The 16771-nt window shown below is 41.7% G+C and overlaps 1 protein-coding gene across 3 annotated transcripts in view; it reads right to left on the bottom strand.

Moving 5' to 3' along the window:
* The window catches only part of Trim66 (tripartite motif containing 66), a 30662-nt gene extending 15133 nt beyond the window's left edge, over window positions 1-15529 (bottom strand). For 2 of the 3 annotated variants that reach the window (XM_026409579.2, XM_077797555.1), the window contains exons 1-9: window positions 15506-15529; window positions 13536-13683; window positions 12395-12527; window positions 11957-12073; window positions 9528-9642; window positions 8838-8984; window positions 6478-6595; window positions 4477-5384; window positions 3082-3243 (exon numbers count right to left, since the gene is read on the bottom strand). In XM_026409579.2, coding sequence (XP_026265364.2) covers window positions 3082-3243; window positions 4477-5384; window positions 6478-6595; window positions 8838-8984; window positions 9528-9642; window positions 11957-12073; window positions 12395-12527; window positions 13536-13683; window positions 15506-15514 — 1857 coding nt within the window. In that variant the 5' untranslated portion in view covers window positions 15515-15529. The remainder of the gene's footprint in view (window positions 1-3081; window positions 3244-4476; window positions 5385-6477; window positions 6596-8837; window positions 8985-9527; window positions 9643-11956; window positions 12074-12394; window positions 12528-13535; window positions 13684-15505) is intronic. The other variant, XM_077797554.1, reaches the window with a different exon arrangement.
* Window positions 15530-16771: the final 1242 nt, after the last annotated feature.

Here is a 16771-nt window from a genome sequence, read left to right as displayed (position 1 = left end):
TATCAAATGAGACTGGGTCCTAAGACTTCTCCAGCAAGGCCCCACACTATTTCAAAGATTATAAAGATGGGAAAATCCAGAGGTGACAGGCCAAATGGAGTTTTATATTTCCCACTGTAGCATACAAAGAGAGGCAATTTAACCTAATCATTAAGCATAGGGTTGAGTCAGGAACTGTGCTCTGGTCCTAACATTACCCATGGTCAGCTGTAAAACTCAGGTGGGTCACTTAACCTTTCTGTATCTCAATTTCCACATCTTTCAAAGAGAATAAGAAAGGGCTTCCTCATAATATTGCTAGGATAAACAAAATAAAATGGAATGATCCATGTAAAAACCTACGGAAAAGGTAGAAAAATACTATACAATGTATAAATCATTCAATGATAAGTGTACTCAAAATGTTTGGTATCCTCAAGCCTCAAACCCTCTAACTCATCCAACCCCATCTACAAGGCAATGAATTTCCTCAAAAAGAAAGCCCTTTTTCTTATTGCAGTAGCTTTTTTGTAACCAGTACCCCTCTCTCTCAACTCATGAGCCAAAATGACAACCTTGAGGGTCCTTTTTCTGGGAGTCCAAGCCATGAAGAGGCTTATAAAACATCTGAAAAATACCAAGTCATCTGCCCCTCCAAACTTCTGCATAAGCCTTCATTCATAAAGCCAGGAGCAATCCAAAGTGAGAAAGAGTTCCTAGGATCTTCACAAACCCCACTGCCACCCTTTAGTCACATAGGAAAGCAGCTTCCTCTTGGTGCTCACAGAATCCTGTAGGCCAATCACAGAGGCAACACAGTTTCCATGCTGTGTACAGGAACAGAACTGACCCTTGTCAAAGAAGCAGCAGCATTTTCTGCATGGCTTTCAGCAATAGCAAGCCCTAGGCTTTCTGATGAACTACTGACACCTAGAGCAACTCCCCTCAGGTCATTTTCTACTGCATCTTTCAAAGGACAATATTGATAATTCAAAACTTAACTTATTTGTCCTCTCAAATATATTCTTTTTCCCTTGCTCCCATCTCAATGGGCCAAGACAAACCCAAGTGTTGAGACAAAGGCCTTTCTCTGTCTGCTTTCCTATCGTCAATCAGGCACCGAATCCAAAACTCATGATCAGATAGCTCTCGAAATCCTTGCTTCTTCTTCATTCCCACAGCTACTGATTTCATCCAACTTCCTATTTCTATAATGTGCTATTCTGGTCTTCCTTATCACTACTAAAGTGGACTTTCAAATTGAATTCAAGCCATGCCCCTCCTTACTAGAAATCCTTCAGTCACTACTACCCTAGCCCCAAGACTGAATCATAACCCCAAGCATAATTGACAAGCCCTCCAACCTCTCTGGTTCTCAGTGCATCTCCTGACCCTATCAAGTTTATCTGAAGCCCTAAGTGTCCCAGGTTTTTTCTCCCTTTTGGGCCTTCCAAGTTGCCATTCCCTTTAACTGATGCAGTCTGTCTTTACACTCTTCACTAGCCAAACTACTTCTTCTTCAAATGTCAGCTTAAAAATATGTCTTCTGAGAAGTGTTCTGTGAACACCCCCTCTCCCAGAGTTTGTTGCTCCATGGGGTACACCTTAATGACTACCACAGTACTTCATTATAATTTATTGTTTTTTCTTATTTATCTCTCCCACCAGACTGTAAACTGTAGTACAGAACTACCTTATCCACCAACGTGTGCTGGAAAAATATTTGAAACACAGTAGGAGATTTGTGGAGTTTTTGTTTTGTTTTTTTTTTTTGTGTGTGTGTGTGTGTGTTATTTTTAACATTAAATTTATAAATAAATGGATGGATGGATGGCCCAAATTTATAAGATTAAATATTTAAGAACCACAAAGAGCCTATTTACAGCACCCCTTGAGCTTCTAGGCCAAGTAATTTTTAAAAGCAAGATACAGTCAAAAGACCACTAATATCAGAGGCTTTCCCAGACTTCAAGAGTCACCAGAAATTTCCAAGTTAACATTTCATTTTTACCATTCCTTCCTTTTCTAAACTCTTTTCTCAAGAATTATGGAGATTTACTGATCCAAGACATATATGATGGTGGTGCAGCTGGAGAAACTTAGTGAGCAGCAGTATAATAAGCAACTCGCAGAAATTGGACTACAGTCAGAGGGATGTTGTAAGGCTGAAGAAACAAGCTAGGAGGGTATAGATAGCTGACAGAGTTTCAAATCCAGGTCTAGATGGATGCACCAGGAAGACTGAGGACACTAGATCTGAGAAAGCAATAGGATAAGTGGAACAGGGACAAGGGACACAAGAAGGGGTGAGTGGAACATATGTCTCAGTACTGAGGTCTAAGCTAGAAGAAGGTAAAGGGTAGGGGTGAAGGGCATAGGTAGGAGTAGACAGATGAGGAGCTGTGGGGATCTGGATTATTGCAAGGGTAGATGAACACTGCTAGCAAGCTAGTAGGCAAGTAAACAGGAAGTCCTCTGATTATTCATCTTCAAGAGATCTCAGTATCCCTAGGTGCTCAGCTACCTCTGCAGGACATCTCTGCAGACAACTTACCCAACAAATTCAACTGATTCAAATTCTAAGGCAATAAACTTTGGGTTGTGGAGGCTACATAAAATACTTTCCCCATTTTCATTATAGGATGGAAAAAGTTCAGGCTCTGGATTCCAACAGATCTTATTTTAACTAAACCTCAGCGCTTTCCTCTATGGCTATAGAGCTCTGGACTTCAGTTTCCTTAGCTACACAATGGTGATGCCCAACTGATAAAATTGTTGGGAAGGTTAAGTGAATAATTCTTGAGAGGGACCATATATATAGTTCTAAGCACAGAGTAAGCATTCAATAAATTGGCTCTCTTTCCCTTTCCCCTAAATGAAGCCCAGTAGGCCCCATTTTAAGCGTGTATGTGGGAGTGGAAATGGAGGTGGAGAAGGACTTATGTTGCTGATTCATTAGGACAGAAGGCATGAATCAGGACTATGTAGCATCCAGGGATGGAATAGGGACACTCCTCCCCCCAACCCATCATCCTCATCCAGGTGCCTGGGGTCTTGGCTGGCAGTAGGTCTCAGGTCAGGGGAAGCAGTCTCCATTAGTACCTTTCTCACCACATTTGGAGAGGAGTGCTGGTTGGTGTTGTCCATAGAGGGGACACTATGAGAAGTTTCCTCCCCAGATGTCTGGGGCAAGGAAGCAGCAACATTCTTCTCAAGAGAGAGAGCTGGCTTTGGGCCCTCAGATGCTGGAGGCTCATCTGTAACCTAGAAGAGGGAATAACAACTTCGGTGGGTTTCACTGCAGAGAGTAGCAACAACAGCAAGATCTAGTACCCTTCCTGCTACTACCTACACATGGTGAACTACTTAAAATTTAAAAAAAATACTGTCATCTAAATTTTTCCTAAAACTACATCCTAATGTGATAGTCTTATAATAGAATCAAAAACAAGAATTCTGAGCTAACTCTGTCAGCAATTTAACTTTAACAGTTACAATACAGGTTTTCGTTGTTTGTTTTATGGTGCTAGGGATCTAACCCAAGACCTAGTGCATGCAAGGCGAGTGCTCTACCACTTAGCTACGTCCCTAGCCCCATAACACAGTTTTGACTTACATTTAGCTACAGTCCTCAATAAACCCTGGACCATTTTCTGGCATCACAATAATTATTCCATATCCCCTCTCAAAGGATTGAAGTCACTGGAGATGTCATTTGAAGCATTATCTGAAGTTGTCAATGTTGGAGCATAATTGTGAGACCTCACATTTTGAAATAAAGTAAAAATCTATGGAGCTTCTTTGATGATGTAAGTGTAGTTATAGGTTTAAAGGAGACACTATCACAGCAAAAGTGAGAAGGCGTAGTGACAAGGGGCTGTAGCAGGAGATAAAACAGGAGCTAAGAATGAAGATGTGGAATGCAGCAAAGATTCCAGAAGTACAAACTATGCCTCTTTGATTACTTATCTTTTAGCTGAGAAATTAGGGGAGCAGCATTCAATTTCCCCCTAAGGAAGGAACAAGGCCTCTTATGTGGCATTATAGAAAAGTCAGAAGACCTGGCTCCAAGTCTTATCTCTACTTCTAAAAATTGTATAATCTCTAGGCAAACTGCTTGCCCTGTCTAACCCCTACTTCTGCATGGTGATGCCTACTGAACAATGATGTTAATGGATAAATGATATGGTTATAGAAAACCATATGCATAGCTCAGTAGATGTGATATAAAGTTTAAATAATGTCTGTATAGTGTTAGAAAGGGCCAACCACTAGGATCCAATGAATACCTCACTCCATCCCTCAAGCCCAGATCTATGTTGGGATTAAGTACTATGTTCTCTGGAGCTTCTCTAAGGTAGGAGCTTGAATCTAAGGTAGTTGTGAAATGTGAGGTCTGAGCTTAAGGCCACCCTAAGATGATGAAACTATTTCCTGTGCCACCCTCTGACCGGAGAGGCTGAGTTTTCTGAAGAGTTCTTGGATGAGGCAGCTCACCTGCAGGGTGTCCTCCTGGCTCTGGGACTGGACAGGTGCTGGCTGCCTCACAATGTAGTTGATCTGACCCACAATGGTTTGTTGTAGATGCTGAGGAGATTTGGTCTGACTCAGCTGCAGGCTGGGCTGCTGAGCCTGGAGGAGCAGCTCCAAGTCCTTCTGCATCTCTTCCAGCTCAAATTTATGGTGCATTATGTCCACATTCTGGGAACAGGCAGGCCCAGGAGGATTCTCATGTTGACCCGAAGCCAGATGCTGCGATGGAGGTAGAGGTAAGGGTGGCTGCTGCAGGGGTGGAGGTGGTGGAGGTGGAGGAGGTGGCAGCTGCTGCTGTGGCTGCTGCTGAAAGTGGCTAAGCTTCAGCTTCTGGTGGTGGCCAAACTGGACTTGAATGGAGGGAGTCTGTAAGGTGGATTGAGCATGGGTTCCTTGCTGAATGTCCTGTGGTGGGACTATGCACACGGGCTGGGAAGTCAGCTGCTGCTGTCCAGGCCGCTGGGATGTGCTTTCCTGTTCTACAGGGGGCTGGGTTTCCAGCCATGGCTGTAGCAGTTTTGGGGGATGACTGCTACAGGCCAGCTCCTTTTCCCTGGTCAGCAGGGTAGAGCACTGCAGTGACCCCAACTGTTGGGGTACCATCTCAGAGGGCTGTCTAAAACTCTGGGTTGTTTGTATGCTGGGTGGAGGGATCTGGCCTTTGAGGGAGGGTGAGATGGGGGAGCAGTGGGAGCAGCACACAGATGAAGAACACAAAGCCGGAGGCTGGAACTTGTGTGAAGAGTGGCTGAGAGACTCTTGCTGAGCCACTGGGGGTTGGTGGCTTTGATAAAAGGAAGATGGCCCCTGCAAACCTCCATAAGCAGGAGTATCTGTCCGGGAGAGCTGTCCACCTTCAGTAGTTATGCAGCCTGGAAATTCAGAACAGAGAGTTTTTCCAAATGTAATATGCAGTTGTTCCCCACCACTTGCTACTTCCTGCCCCTAGGACTAAAGGACATTATTCAACAAACCTGTACCAAGTATAAAGATTAATAAATTCAACTTCTGATTTCCAAAACTCAGTCTAGAATGCTGCCAGTAATAGCACCTGCAAGAACCTGCTTTAGCAGGCAGTTAAATTTAAGAATTAGCTGTTTTTACCAGATTATCAGTTCTGACTCTGTTCCTATCTTACTAAGGAAACCATGGGCTCCTTCAAATAGCACCCACTCGTTTTCTAACACATCAGCCCTATGGAAAGTCTAACTAAAAAAATCAACATTGGGTGCAGGAAGGGCATATGCTAAAAAGTAGCAAAGGTAAGACAGGCATCTCTCGGATAAGTCTCCAGATACAAGTCTGAGGAACTGTGTGTTGAGCAAGTAAGATGGAAGAGCATAGGGAAGCTCCCATATCAGGTCAGTGCCAGACACCAGCACTGCCCTCTGGAATCTCTGGGCCCCTAGTGCATGAATGGATTATATTATTGATCTTGTTTAGATGGAATTTACTTAGGGGAAGACAGCTTCTAAAGGGCAAGGGGTGTGTTTGATCCATCTTTGGTCCTTTAGTGCCTAACCCAGAACAGGTGCCCACCAAAAGTATGCTGAGTTAAATCAAAGGGAAGATGGAAGGCAAAAACAAATCTAAATACCACTTATCATTGTGCCAAGTTCAAAAAACTTTCAGTGAGATTAATGGCATCAAATGAAGGCAGCAGTTGGTCATTATTTTAACAAGCTCATTAGGCTATCAACACAGGCATGACTTCTATAATGTTATTACAAAGTCCTATACTGCCTCTGTCATTTAGCTGCCCCATCCTCCCCCGCCATACACACACACACACACACACACACACACACACACACACACACAAAGAAAAAGTTTGCAAAGTGACTTCATGACCACTGGCAATCTCAGGATTTTTCCTGGGTATATCCTGACCTATCATTAAGTTAAGATTTCCTATATTTATTCTTAGCAATTTGTTGAAAGCCTACAGAGTAGTTCCTGGCTTACCAAGGGAAGCCAGCTGCTTGGTCCAGAAGTTAGGCTCCCAGGTGAATCTGATACTCCAAGGGGAACCAGGATCTGTATTACAATTTGTCTCAAGCAATCGCTGCATCTGAAACACAATCTGACAACAGCACTAAAGGTCATTTATATGGGCAACTTGTGCTTGAATGAAACCCCCCTCCCTTGTTCTTTTGATAGGCTGAAGAGCTCAAAAGTCATGCCTCTTCAGCCTCAGGTCATTCCCCATATTCTCATTCCCTTTCACGTTAGTACCTTCTCATTCTTCCATCTTATCCTCTGCCTTTTGTCAAGGTTTCTGGGATCCCAACATTTTTATCTCCTCCAAGACCCAAGTGATTTGTAATTCCCCCTCAGAACAACAGTTGCCCTGGAAAGCTCCATTCATTCTACTGCCTCAATATAAAAGACTATACAGGGCAGACATTCTCTGAGCTCCCCATTGCTGTCCTCCTACTAACATCCTTCCATCCTAGTCAGTTGCCCTCCTCCTCTGAAATTACTCTCATCTATTTTCCATCACTAACTCTTATCTCCAGGACTCTGGCAAGTATTCAACTTACTCTGATATCATCTAGTTAACTACCTCTTACTTATTTGAAAAATATTTTAATGTCAGTCACCTTTACCCCATTTTTCAGCTCAGTCACCATATCTAGACCCTCTTTGGCATTTAGAACCATTCTACCTACAAGACCTTATACTCCAACAATCTACTCCCAGATTATAACTAGTTCTTACTCTTTCAGAGCATTTGCTTCAACTTTACTGGACTATCTAAGCAGGCTCCACCAGTCCAGAGGGTCCTCCCGGCTTCCCATCATTTTACAGTATCATCAGTGCCCTAATTCTCTCCCCATCACCAATTCCTAAACTTAGGTCAATCTAGACATCCCAAAGCCATGTTATGCAGGGCTGCATATGAGAGCATTAATTTCACCCTCAATACTTTTTCTTATCACTTCTTGTCTCCTTTCTCTCCCACTTTTCTCAGTGACTAAATCTTCAGTGCCACTCACCCAATGCCTAACCCTCTTATTATCATTTTCAACTTCGCAGAGGAAGAGACCATTAAAAAAAAAAACTCCCCTGAGATGGATCAAATTATGTTATATGCATGTATGAAGATGCCACAGTGAAACCCACTATTTTGTGTAATTATTATGTACCAATAAAACATTTTAACTCTCCCTCCGAAAAAAACTCCCCAAATGTGTATTTCCACACTGAGCTATATTATTCTGTTCCCTTTCTGTTCTCCCATCTCAGAGGGAGTGTCCTTGAGTTTGAGTTCAACTGGTTCACTCTAGGATCCTACCTTGTCCTGCCTTGTCTGTATGCTTACTCCATCACACATCTCTCCTCTTTGTCAACCTATTCTCCCCTATAAATGTATGCATATGTTTGGAAAGGAAATTTTTCTCCCAACTCTGCCTCTTTCTCAAGCTACTTATTTCCCTTCTATCTCTACTTTCCCATGTTCCATCATTAGTCTCCTCATACTGGCTTCCTACTCTTCAATTTTGCTAGAACTTCTTTCAAAAGATCACCAGGAACTTTCTGATTGACAGATCTCATGTGTCTCTTCACTATTTATGCTGTTTCAGTGTTGTTCTATTTCATGGACAACACTGACCATTTAAAATTGAAACTGTCAATTTCTGTGTACCACACTCTCCTATTTCTCCTCCAATTTCTGATAATTTCTTCTCATTACTTTTCAGTCACCCTCTTTCTCTTACTACACAGAAAATGATGGTATTCCCTGGATTCCAGACTTACCTTTCTCTTCTTTCTCCACACACTCTCCTAATGGTGATACCACCAATATCCCAGTGACTTCCTCATCTCAATCTCCAACCCTGACTTTTCTCTGATTTCCACACTCATCTACCAAAACACCTTTTTGATGTTGCCTTTTAGAAGCTCTACAGGCCCCCTTAGACAACATATCCAAATATAAACTTCTCTCAAACTTTTTCCTCTTTCTCCTGGGTATCACCATCCTCCCAAGGCTAACACTTCAATTCCTCCTTTCCTCTTAGCCTCCCATTCGGACCTCAATAACTTTCTGTGACATATTTGCACCACTGCTCATGTCCAGGACAATTTCTAAATCCATGACCTAAGACAAAGAACTACAGACTTTCCTAGCTAAGTTAACTAGAGGAAGGTGGAAATATTTCAGCACAAAAGCAGTGACTGAATTTGAAGGATGGATAGAGCTGCTTTTTCCATTCTGTTAAAAGAAAAGGCACTTCCCAGGGCAGCCTTATTACCCTATGACAGAGAGGATGATATGATCAGCTTCAAGGACATGCTAAGGGATGGGAGGTTCCTCTTACCAGCTCTTTGCTGAAAAGGAAAGGAACGCTGGTTTTGCTGCAGACAGCCCAATTGATGAAATTCTGCACATGCTCAAACTGACGGTTGAGAACCACAATGCTCTGTAATTGCTGTTCCAGCTTCCGCTTTCTCTCATTGGTAATGCCCTTGGTACAGAGAGAGAAGACACAGTCTCTGATCTTGTTCTTAGGCCTGCTTGGAAACTCTAGTGGTCTGTGTGTATTAGTGTAAGCACTGATGGAGTCAGATAAGATTGTACCCCTGAGAGAAGAACAGCAGGACAAAGTGCTGCCATGGGCTACTGACAGGTAGAGGAAGGGAGAGATGGTGGCAAATATGCAATGGATAAAGAATGAGGAAATAAATGAATGTCTACATCTCTTGGGAATAACCCACTGAAGAAGATGGGCTGTTTTATGACACTTCTAAATCTATAACCTTGAACAGTCAAGGATAGCAGTTGCCTAAGAGAGTTTGAACTGAAAGTCTGAACTGATCTCATAGCCCTTAATGAGCCATCTTCCCAAAATTAGGCTGGAAATTTTAATACACAAGTAATAGAGACCTATGGAAACTTCATATCTGAATTCTAGCCCCAGATGTTTTGGGCCCTGGGACTAGTTTCATATATGCCTGGTCTCTGATCCAGGAGAGCATAGAACTCATCCATCTGACCCATCTACATATACCTCCAACTCCTCTATGAGTCCATTGGCCTGTTTGTTCAGCTCATTCATCAGGACCATCTTGGCCATTTTGATCTGGTTTTCCACCTTCCTGTGCTGATGCTTCACTTCAAAAATCCTGTAAGCACAATGGGATGAAACAGAGTGAGCCCTTCCCTCATGGCCCATAAGGGTCAAGAGACAAGGAAGCTAAAAGTCAACAATTTAGAAACTGCCTACAGAGATCAGGGCCCAGAAGACACCAAAAAAAGAAAAAAAAAAAAAAACTTCCTCCACCCCCCAACCCTTTGTAAAAGCCCAGTCCACTTGATCTCAGTGAGCCAGTGGCCCAAAAGTTAACTTTTGGGGTTGAAGATAGAGCTCAGTGATAAAGTGCTTTTCAGGCATGTATGAGGCCTTGGGTTCAAATCCCAGCACCCTCACACACACACACCCCATATGTCACATCACCAAAAGTTAACTTGTTTTTTTCTAGGCAAAACCTCAAGTCTAAGTCTATATACACATATATCCAGAAGCTCAACAGTTGGCATAGCACTAGACACAGGATGGAGAGAGTGAATATGGGCATGTCATACAATTTGGTGTCTAAAAAAGGATGAAACTCCAAGAAACAATGTCATGAGGTAAAAAGAACTTAGGTGTTCTTCAATAGATGAATGGATAAAGAAAATGTGGTATATATACTAAATGGAATATTACTCAGCTTTAAAGAAGAGAGAAATCATGGCATTAGTCATTAAAAGGATGGAGTTGGAGAATATCATGCTAAGTGAAATAATCCAATCCCCCAAACCAAAGGCCAAATGTTTTCTCTAATATGTGGATATTAATTCACAATAAGGCAGGGGACACTAAAGAAGAACAGTATTACCTTAGATTAGGTAGAGGGAAGTGAAGGGATGGGGATGGGATGGAATGTGGGGATAGGAAAGATAGTAGAATGAAACAGACATTATTACTTTATGTATATATGTGACTGCACAACCAATATGATTCTACAACATGTACACTCGGAAAAAATGAAAAATTATATCCCATCTATGTATGATATATCAAAGTGCATAAATGCTTTCTACTATCATGTATAACTAAAACAAATCAAAAAACTTATTTAAAAAAAGAACTTGGGTAGAGATGGAAAGTAGACCAGTCATTTCTGAGGATTTCTTTCTAAGGCTACAAAAATGTTCTAAAAGTAGATAATAATTACATACAATTGCACAATTCGGTGAAATAGCAAAAACTAATTAATTATGCCTTTTTAAATGTTAATTTTATGGTATATAAATTATATTTCAGTAAAGATATTTTAAAAAGTAAGGACAGAGGCTTTGAAGTCACCACAGACCTAGCTTCCAAATCCAGTTTAGTCACTAATTAGTTGTATGATCTCAGGTAAATCACCTAACCTCTCTGAACCTCAGTCTCTTCATCAATAAAATGGAGATAATTCCTGACTGAAAGAATTTCTAGAATAAAAAAAAATAATTAATGTATGATGCCCAACCCAGTCTCCCATGTGATTAGCTTTCAGTTCTTACTAATTTTCCTATAAAATCATTTCCAGTGATTTTATGTTAAAAAAAGTGTGTCACATTAGATTGGATAGAGAGAAAGGATGGGAGAGGAGGGGAGGAATAGGGAGGATAGGAAAGGCAGCAGAATAGAATAGACAATATGATTGATGTATGTACATTCCATGTATGTATTATATATCAAAATGCATTCTACTGTCATGTATGACTAAAAAATAAATAAAAATAAAAAATAACAATGATTTTATGTCATTGTAGATTTTTAAAATATATTTGTTTTTAATTGTTGATAGACCTTTATTTTATTTATATCAAAATGCATTCTACTGTCATGTATGACTAAAAAATAAATAAAAATAAAAAATAACAATGATTTTATGTCATTGTAGATTTTTAAAATATATTTGTTTTTAATTGTTGATAGACCTTTATTTTATTTATTTGTACGCAGTGCTGAGAACTGAACCCAGTGCCTCACACATGCCAGGCAAATGTGCTACCGCTGAGCCACAGCCACAGCCCTCTTTTGTAGATTTTTATGGAAAACAAACTGCCACTGACTTGTTATAACCTCAAAAATAAATAGCAAAACTCTTCTCCAGTATCTACTGTGTAACTATTCTCAAGCAGGCACTTCTGGCTAGTTTCATGAGGCAAATATTTGGCCCAGACTCACTCTGATCATCATGAGCCTCAGTTAACCAAGTGATGACCCAAAGATCCTCACCAGCCTTGAGGCCTCTAAGGCCAGGATGCCTGCCTTCTAGGACATGCCCACATCTCTTTAACCACATGTCTTTTCCATGGACACCACATCTGATTGCCTAGTGCCAGGACCTAGAATGTGAGGGACCAGAGCATTTCTAGCACTGGCAAGGGACTAGCCTGTGCTACCTGTCCTCAATTTGCTTTGCAGATGTCTGTAGACTGGATTTTTTATGTGCCACCTGTGCAGTCACACTTTCCAGAAGCATCCTCTGGTTTTGTAGAACTTCTTCAACATGTCTGCATCTAGGGGAGGAGACAAGAAAAAAGCTGAGGAGGATTGGCTGCTATTCTGACCATGCTAATCAAGCAGGAGTCCCTATAGTGTATAGTTTCAGCCAGGCCCATTGAGGCCATGATTATATCTTGAGACAAATGCACTGCAGGCTCTTGGCCCATTAAACTTTCTCAAGAGAAGCCATAACAGGAGCAGAGAAACACTTCAGCTCAAGGACTGCAGGTTGGCTTGGGCAGCAAGAGTATTTTGATGCTCTGGGAGCCACAGTCCTCACAAGTAAGAAGTTCAGAGTCCTCCCAAGCCCATTTCAGGCAACCCACAAGCCTCACCTATGTTCTTTGTGTTCCACCATCAGGCAGCTATGGCATGTGAGCACATCACAGGTCTCGCAGAATAGCTTGAGCACTTCATGTGTGTGTAGAGGACAGTACAAAGCAAAGTCCCCAGAATCACCATTCACTCCTGCCACAGAAGATAGAGAAAGTGGGCTTCTCCTGCTCTGGTAGACTTCTCAGTTAAGTTCACTGAGCAGCCTTCAGCCCTCAGCCCTCAACAAACACCACAGAGACACAGAGCTTGGGAGAGGTGGTACAAACAGGATATGCTTCTTTCCAGGATGGGCAAGAAGACAAGGAGGAATTTAGGCTTAGCCTAGGAGGATCTAGGCTCAGCTGTCCAGAAATAATACACCACCAAGCCCTAGCATCCTGCCACCTGCCAGAAGCTGAGGAAGGTGCTTACTAATACTGTATGTGGATCTCCTGCAGAATAATAAACCCTCTAAAATTAACCTAAACTTCTTCATTAATTAGAATTGTTATCATGGGATTGAAACCAGCTTCTTAGCCTGGCCAACAGCTCCCTTTCCTATGAGTTTGACAACTGTAGAACCCCTTTCCCCATAATTCAAGGGCCTTAATAAAAGCCTTTCAAGACTGTCTTTTATAACAGATGGTGTTGGATGGATAAAGACAAGCCATGATCCATACTAAGTTAATAAGTCACTAAATAGAAGTGAGGCATAATTGCTCTAAACAGAGGTAGAAGGTAAAACTCAGCTAGCTCCCATGATAATTCAAGATTATGCTCTCTTTGGGGCTGGGTTGTAGCTCAGTAGTAGAGCGCTTGCATGGCACATGTGAGGCACTGGGTTCAATCTCAGCACCACGTAAAAAAAACATAAATAAAGGTATTGTGTCCATCTACAACTAAAAAATTAAAATTAAAAAAAAGATTATGCTCTCTGCACCATCTCACCCACACCTACCCACCCGACCCCAGCAGGGAGAAGCTGGAATGAGTCACCCCCTTAGACTGTAAAAGAGACTTCCTCCCTTTGAGAAGGCTCTGGAAGCACACTTACTTTCTCCCTTAGCTGGGAAATAATATCAGAAAACAATTCTCCAGGGATTCTGAGGTTTACTACTGCCTCAGGGCATGAGAGCCAGGTGGGAGAGGCAGGAGTGGTACCTGAAGATCCCTTCTGGGCCCTGGGAAAGATCGAGCCCCCAGGGGCAGGGCCATGCCGGTGTTCCTCTGTGCAGGAGCTGCACAGCCAGCGATTGCAGTAGGTACAGAGGATATGTGCTGCCCTCTTCTCCTTGCACTCAGAGCAGTTCTGAAAGTAGAGAATGTAGAATTACTAGCCATATCTGCATTGCTCTACAAGTATCAAATGTTCCAGAGACTGGGGTTTTGCAGGGTTGTTCTTCTACTATTTGGGGTACAGTCTACTGTAGAGTCACTTGGCAGTGCTACTGAGGGAAAGCACCCTTTGTAACAAAAAAGTGGATGCTCTAGGTGCTGTTCACACAAGTTCTGTGCCAAGGCTGAAGATACTCAGATGAATAAGCCAAGGATCTACCCTGAAGGCATATACAACCTAGGCAGGGTGGTGCCCATTAAATGGGTAATGCTGTGATAAAAAGATGTGACAGGTGCTAAGGAAGCAAAAGGGGGGTTTCCAGGACTTGACCTAGAAGTGGTCAGGAAAGTTTCATCAAGAGGTAATGTTTGAGTTGGATAATGAATGACAAGCAGGTTCACCAGGCAGACAGGGAGGAAAAAATTATAATAGAGGGAAAGCACAGTGGGGTGTGGTAGTACATGCCTGTAATCCCAGCACTCAGGAGGCTGAGGAGGAGGGATCTCTTTAGTCCAACTATTTGTGACCAGCCTGGGCAACACAGCAAGATCCTGTCTCAAAAAAAAAAACTAAAAATAAGACTTGCGCTTCAGCGCATGCTTGTGAGCCCAATGACTTGGGAGGCTGTAGGAGGATCACAAGATTGAGGCCATCCTTGGCAATTTAGCAAAGCCCTCAGTAACTTAGCAAGACTGACCCTGTCTCAGTCTGACCCTGTAGCTCAGTGGTAAAGTGCCCCAGGATTCAGTCCCCAGTACAAAAAAAAAAAAAAAAAAAAAAAAAAGCAGGGAAAAGTAGAACATTTAACCTGCCTTCTGAGGGGAGAAAGCCCCAGATTTGGTAGTACACAGAAAGATGACATATACACCCCAAGATAAACCAAGTATAGAAAAACTTTCAAAGCTGTGTTTCCACACCTGGGGTCTGTCTGGCCTGAGAGGACCTAGTATTTTCCTATAGGGTTCAAATATTCATTCATTTGGTAGCAAATACCTTGCTAGGGCCTGATGTAAAACATCAGAAAAAGAGGAGATTTGGGGAAACTTGACCTGTCTATGCTGAATCATACAGTCCATCAAACTAAAATGAAGTCTCAAAGTTTTATAATTATACTATAAATTCCTTAGAAATTGAATGCATGAGTCTATGGGTCTATATACTTAGCACATATCATAGGGCCTGACATATATAATAGATGTTCAATAAGAATCAGATACAGGAACAGGTAAAAAAAATATTGAATGAATAAATGTAATAGTAAATATACCCCAGTGGAAAGAGGAACAGAAGGAGTACCAGTCAGTAAGTGATGTGAAATTTAGAAATAAGGAGAAAAGTGATAGTTGTTAAACACAGGCAAAATTAATGGGCTCATTAAATCCAGGCTAGTGTGTAATTTTCAACTTGGGGGAAAAATGGAAATAAAAGCCCTGTACTTATGTTTTTCAGTAAGAGCTATAAGAAAGAGGAAAACACCTAGATAAATTAAGCAATACTTAATGTACTTTAAAATACATTCACCTTCCACTAAAAGCATTCACACACACACACACACACACACACACACACCTATGTGTGCCACATACACACGCCTGTAATTTTCACTTGATAAAAAAATTCCTGCTTTGCTTCTCCAGGCTCAAAATCTTTTATTTCATTTTAGATAATAGATGGATGATTGGATGGATGGATGGATGATTAGGAAAATCAATGGAGGAGGTACTATCAGAGTAATGGGTGAAAGACTTATGAAAAGACACCTCACAAATCTGAAAAGGATCACCTTTTGACTTACCCTGGCCATTTTGGGGTGCCCAGTAGGAAAGTACTGTAGAAAAAAATGTTCAGTTACATCCCTGGTAAGATACACTCGCTTACATCCAGGACAGGAGATGAGCTCTAGGGGGGAAAGAATGACAACAGAGTCAGGGCAACATAAAAGATTATATACAAGGCCTAGGCAGAGACTTTCAGATATGCAGCATCAAGATATGTGGAAATAACCACGTAGGCCAAAATGAGCTGCATGTGATGACATAGTCTGCTGTTATCATGTAGGTATTTTGAACATGATCATCCCACCAGAGGCCTTCCCTTCAGACTGTCTGGTCTCCTCATATTCCTATTTTTACCTATTCCTACCTTCCTCCCCTCATGTAGTAGAATGAGCCTGCTACTACAAACCCAACCCTACTCTGCTTCTGATAATCAGGTACCTTCCTGCTGCTCTCTTCCTCATTCCACATCCCAAATCCCAGCCGTATGCATGTATATGTGTGTGTGTGTGTGTGTGTGTGTGTGTGTGTGTTTTAATTCCTGAATGATCAACTTGACTTTTTCCTCCCCAGAAAAATGCAATAGTCTCTAACATATTCTTCCACAAAGTGCACTTCTGAACTATATAAGTGGCATAAGACTGACACCCCGGAAGCTATTGTGATTCCTCAGGCTCATCCCAAAAGTAGTCAGCCAACTAGAAACAAAGAAATGAGCTACTCAATTAGGGCAAGGTACCTGTGTCCAGGCATGAGAAGAACCCAGAAAGGGGCTGGCTATGGAAGTAATTGCAGCAGTGCTACCAATATTCTCTGTCTTATCTCATTAACATAGAAATGAATGGTTCAACAGTAGTTGCTCCAGATTTGCAGTTGGACAAATGTAAATCCAAATACCAGATTCACCATCCAATGACCTTGGGTAAATCACCTAATCTCACTTAACTCCCCTGTGCTTGTTCATCATATATAAAATGGAAAGGAAAATAAGCATTGCTATGAGAATTAAATTAGATGATACTTAAGAAAACACATAATCCAACTGGGCACAGCGGCACACACCTGTTATTTCACAGACTAGGAGGCTGAGAGGCAGAAGGAAGTTCAAAGCCAGACTCAATAACTTAGCAAGACCCTGTCTCAAACTAAAATTAATAGGGCTGGGAGTGTAGCTCAGTGGTAGAGTACCCCTAGGTACAATCCCTAATACCACAAAAACAAAAAAGAAAATTAAAGAAAAAAAAAACACATAGTCCTCCATGGATGTTACCTCTGAATTCAAAAGA

This window comes from Urocitellus parryii, chromosome 4 (genome assembly GCF_045843805.1).
Source record: "Urocitellus parryii isolate mUroPar1 chromosome 4, mUroPar1.hap1, whole genome shotgun sequence".
Lineage (NCBI taxonomy): Eukaryota > Metazoa > Chordata > Mammalia > Rodentia > Sciuridae > Urocitellus > Urocitellus parryii.
The sequence above is the reverse complement of the archived record's forward strand: the minus strand, read 5'-3'. Positions and strand labels throughout refer to the sequence as shown.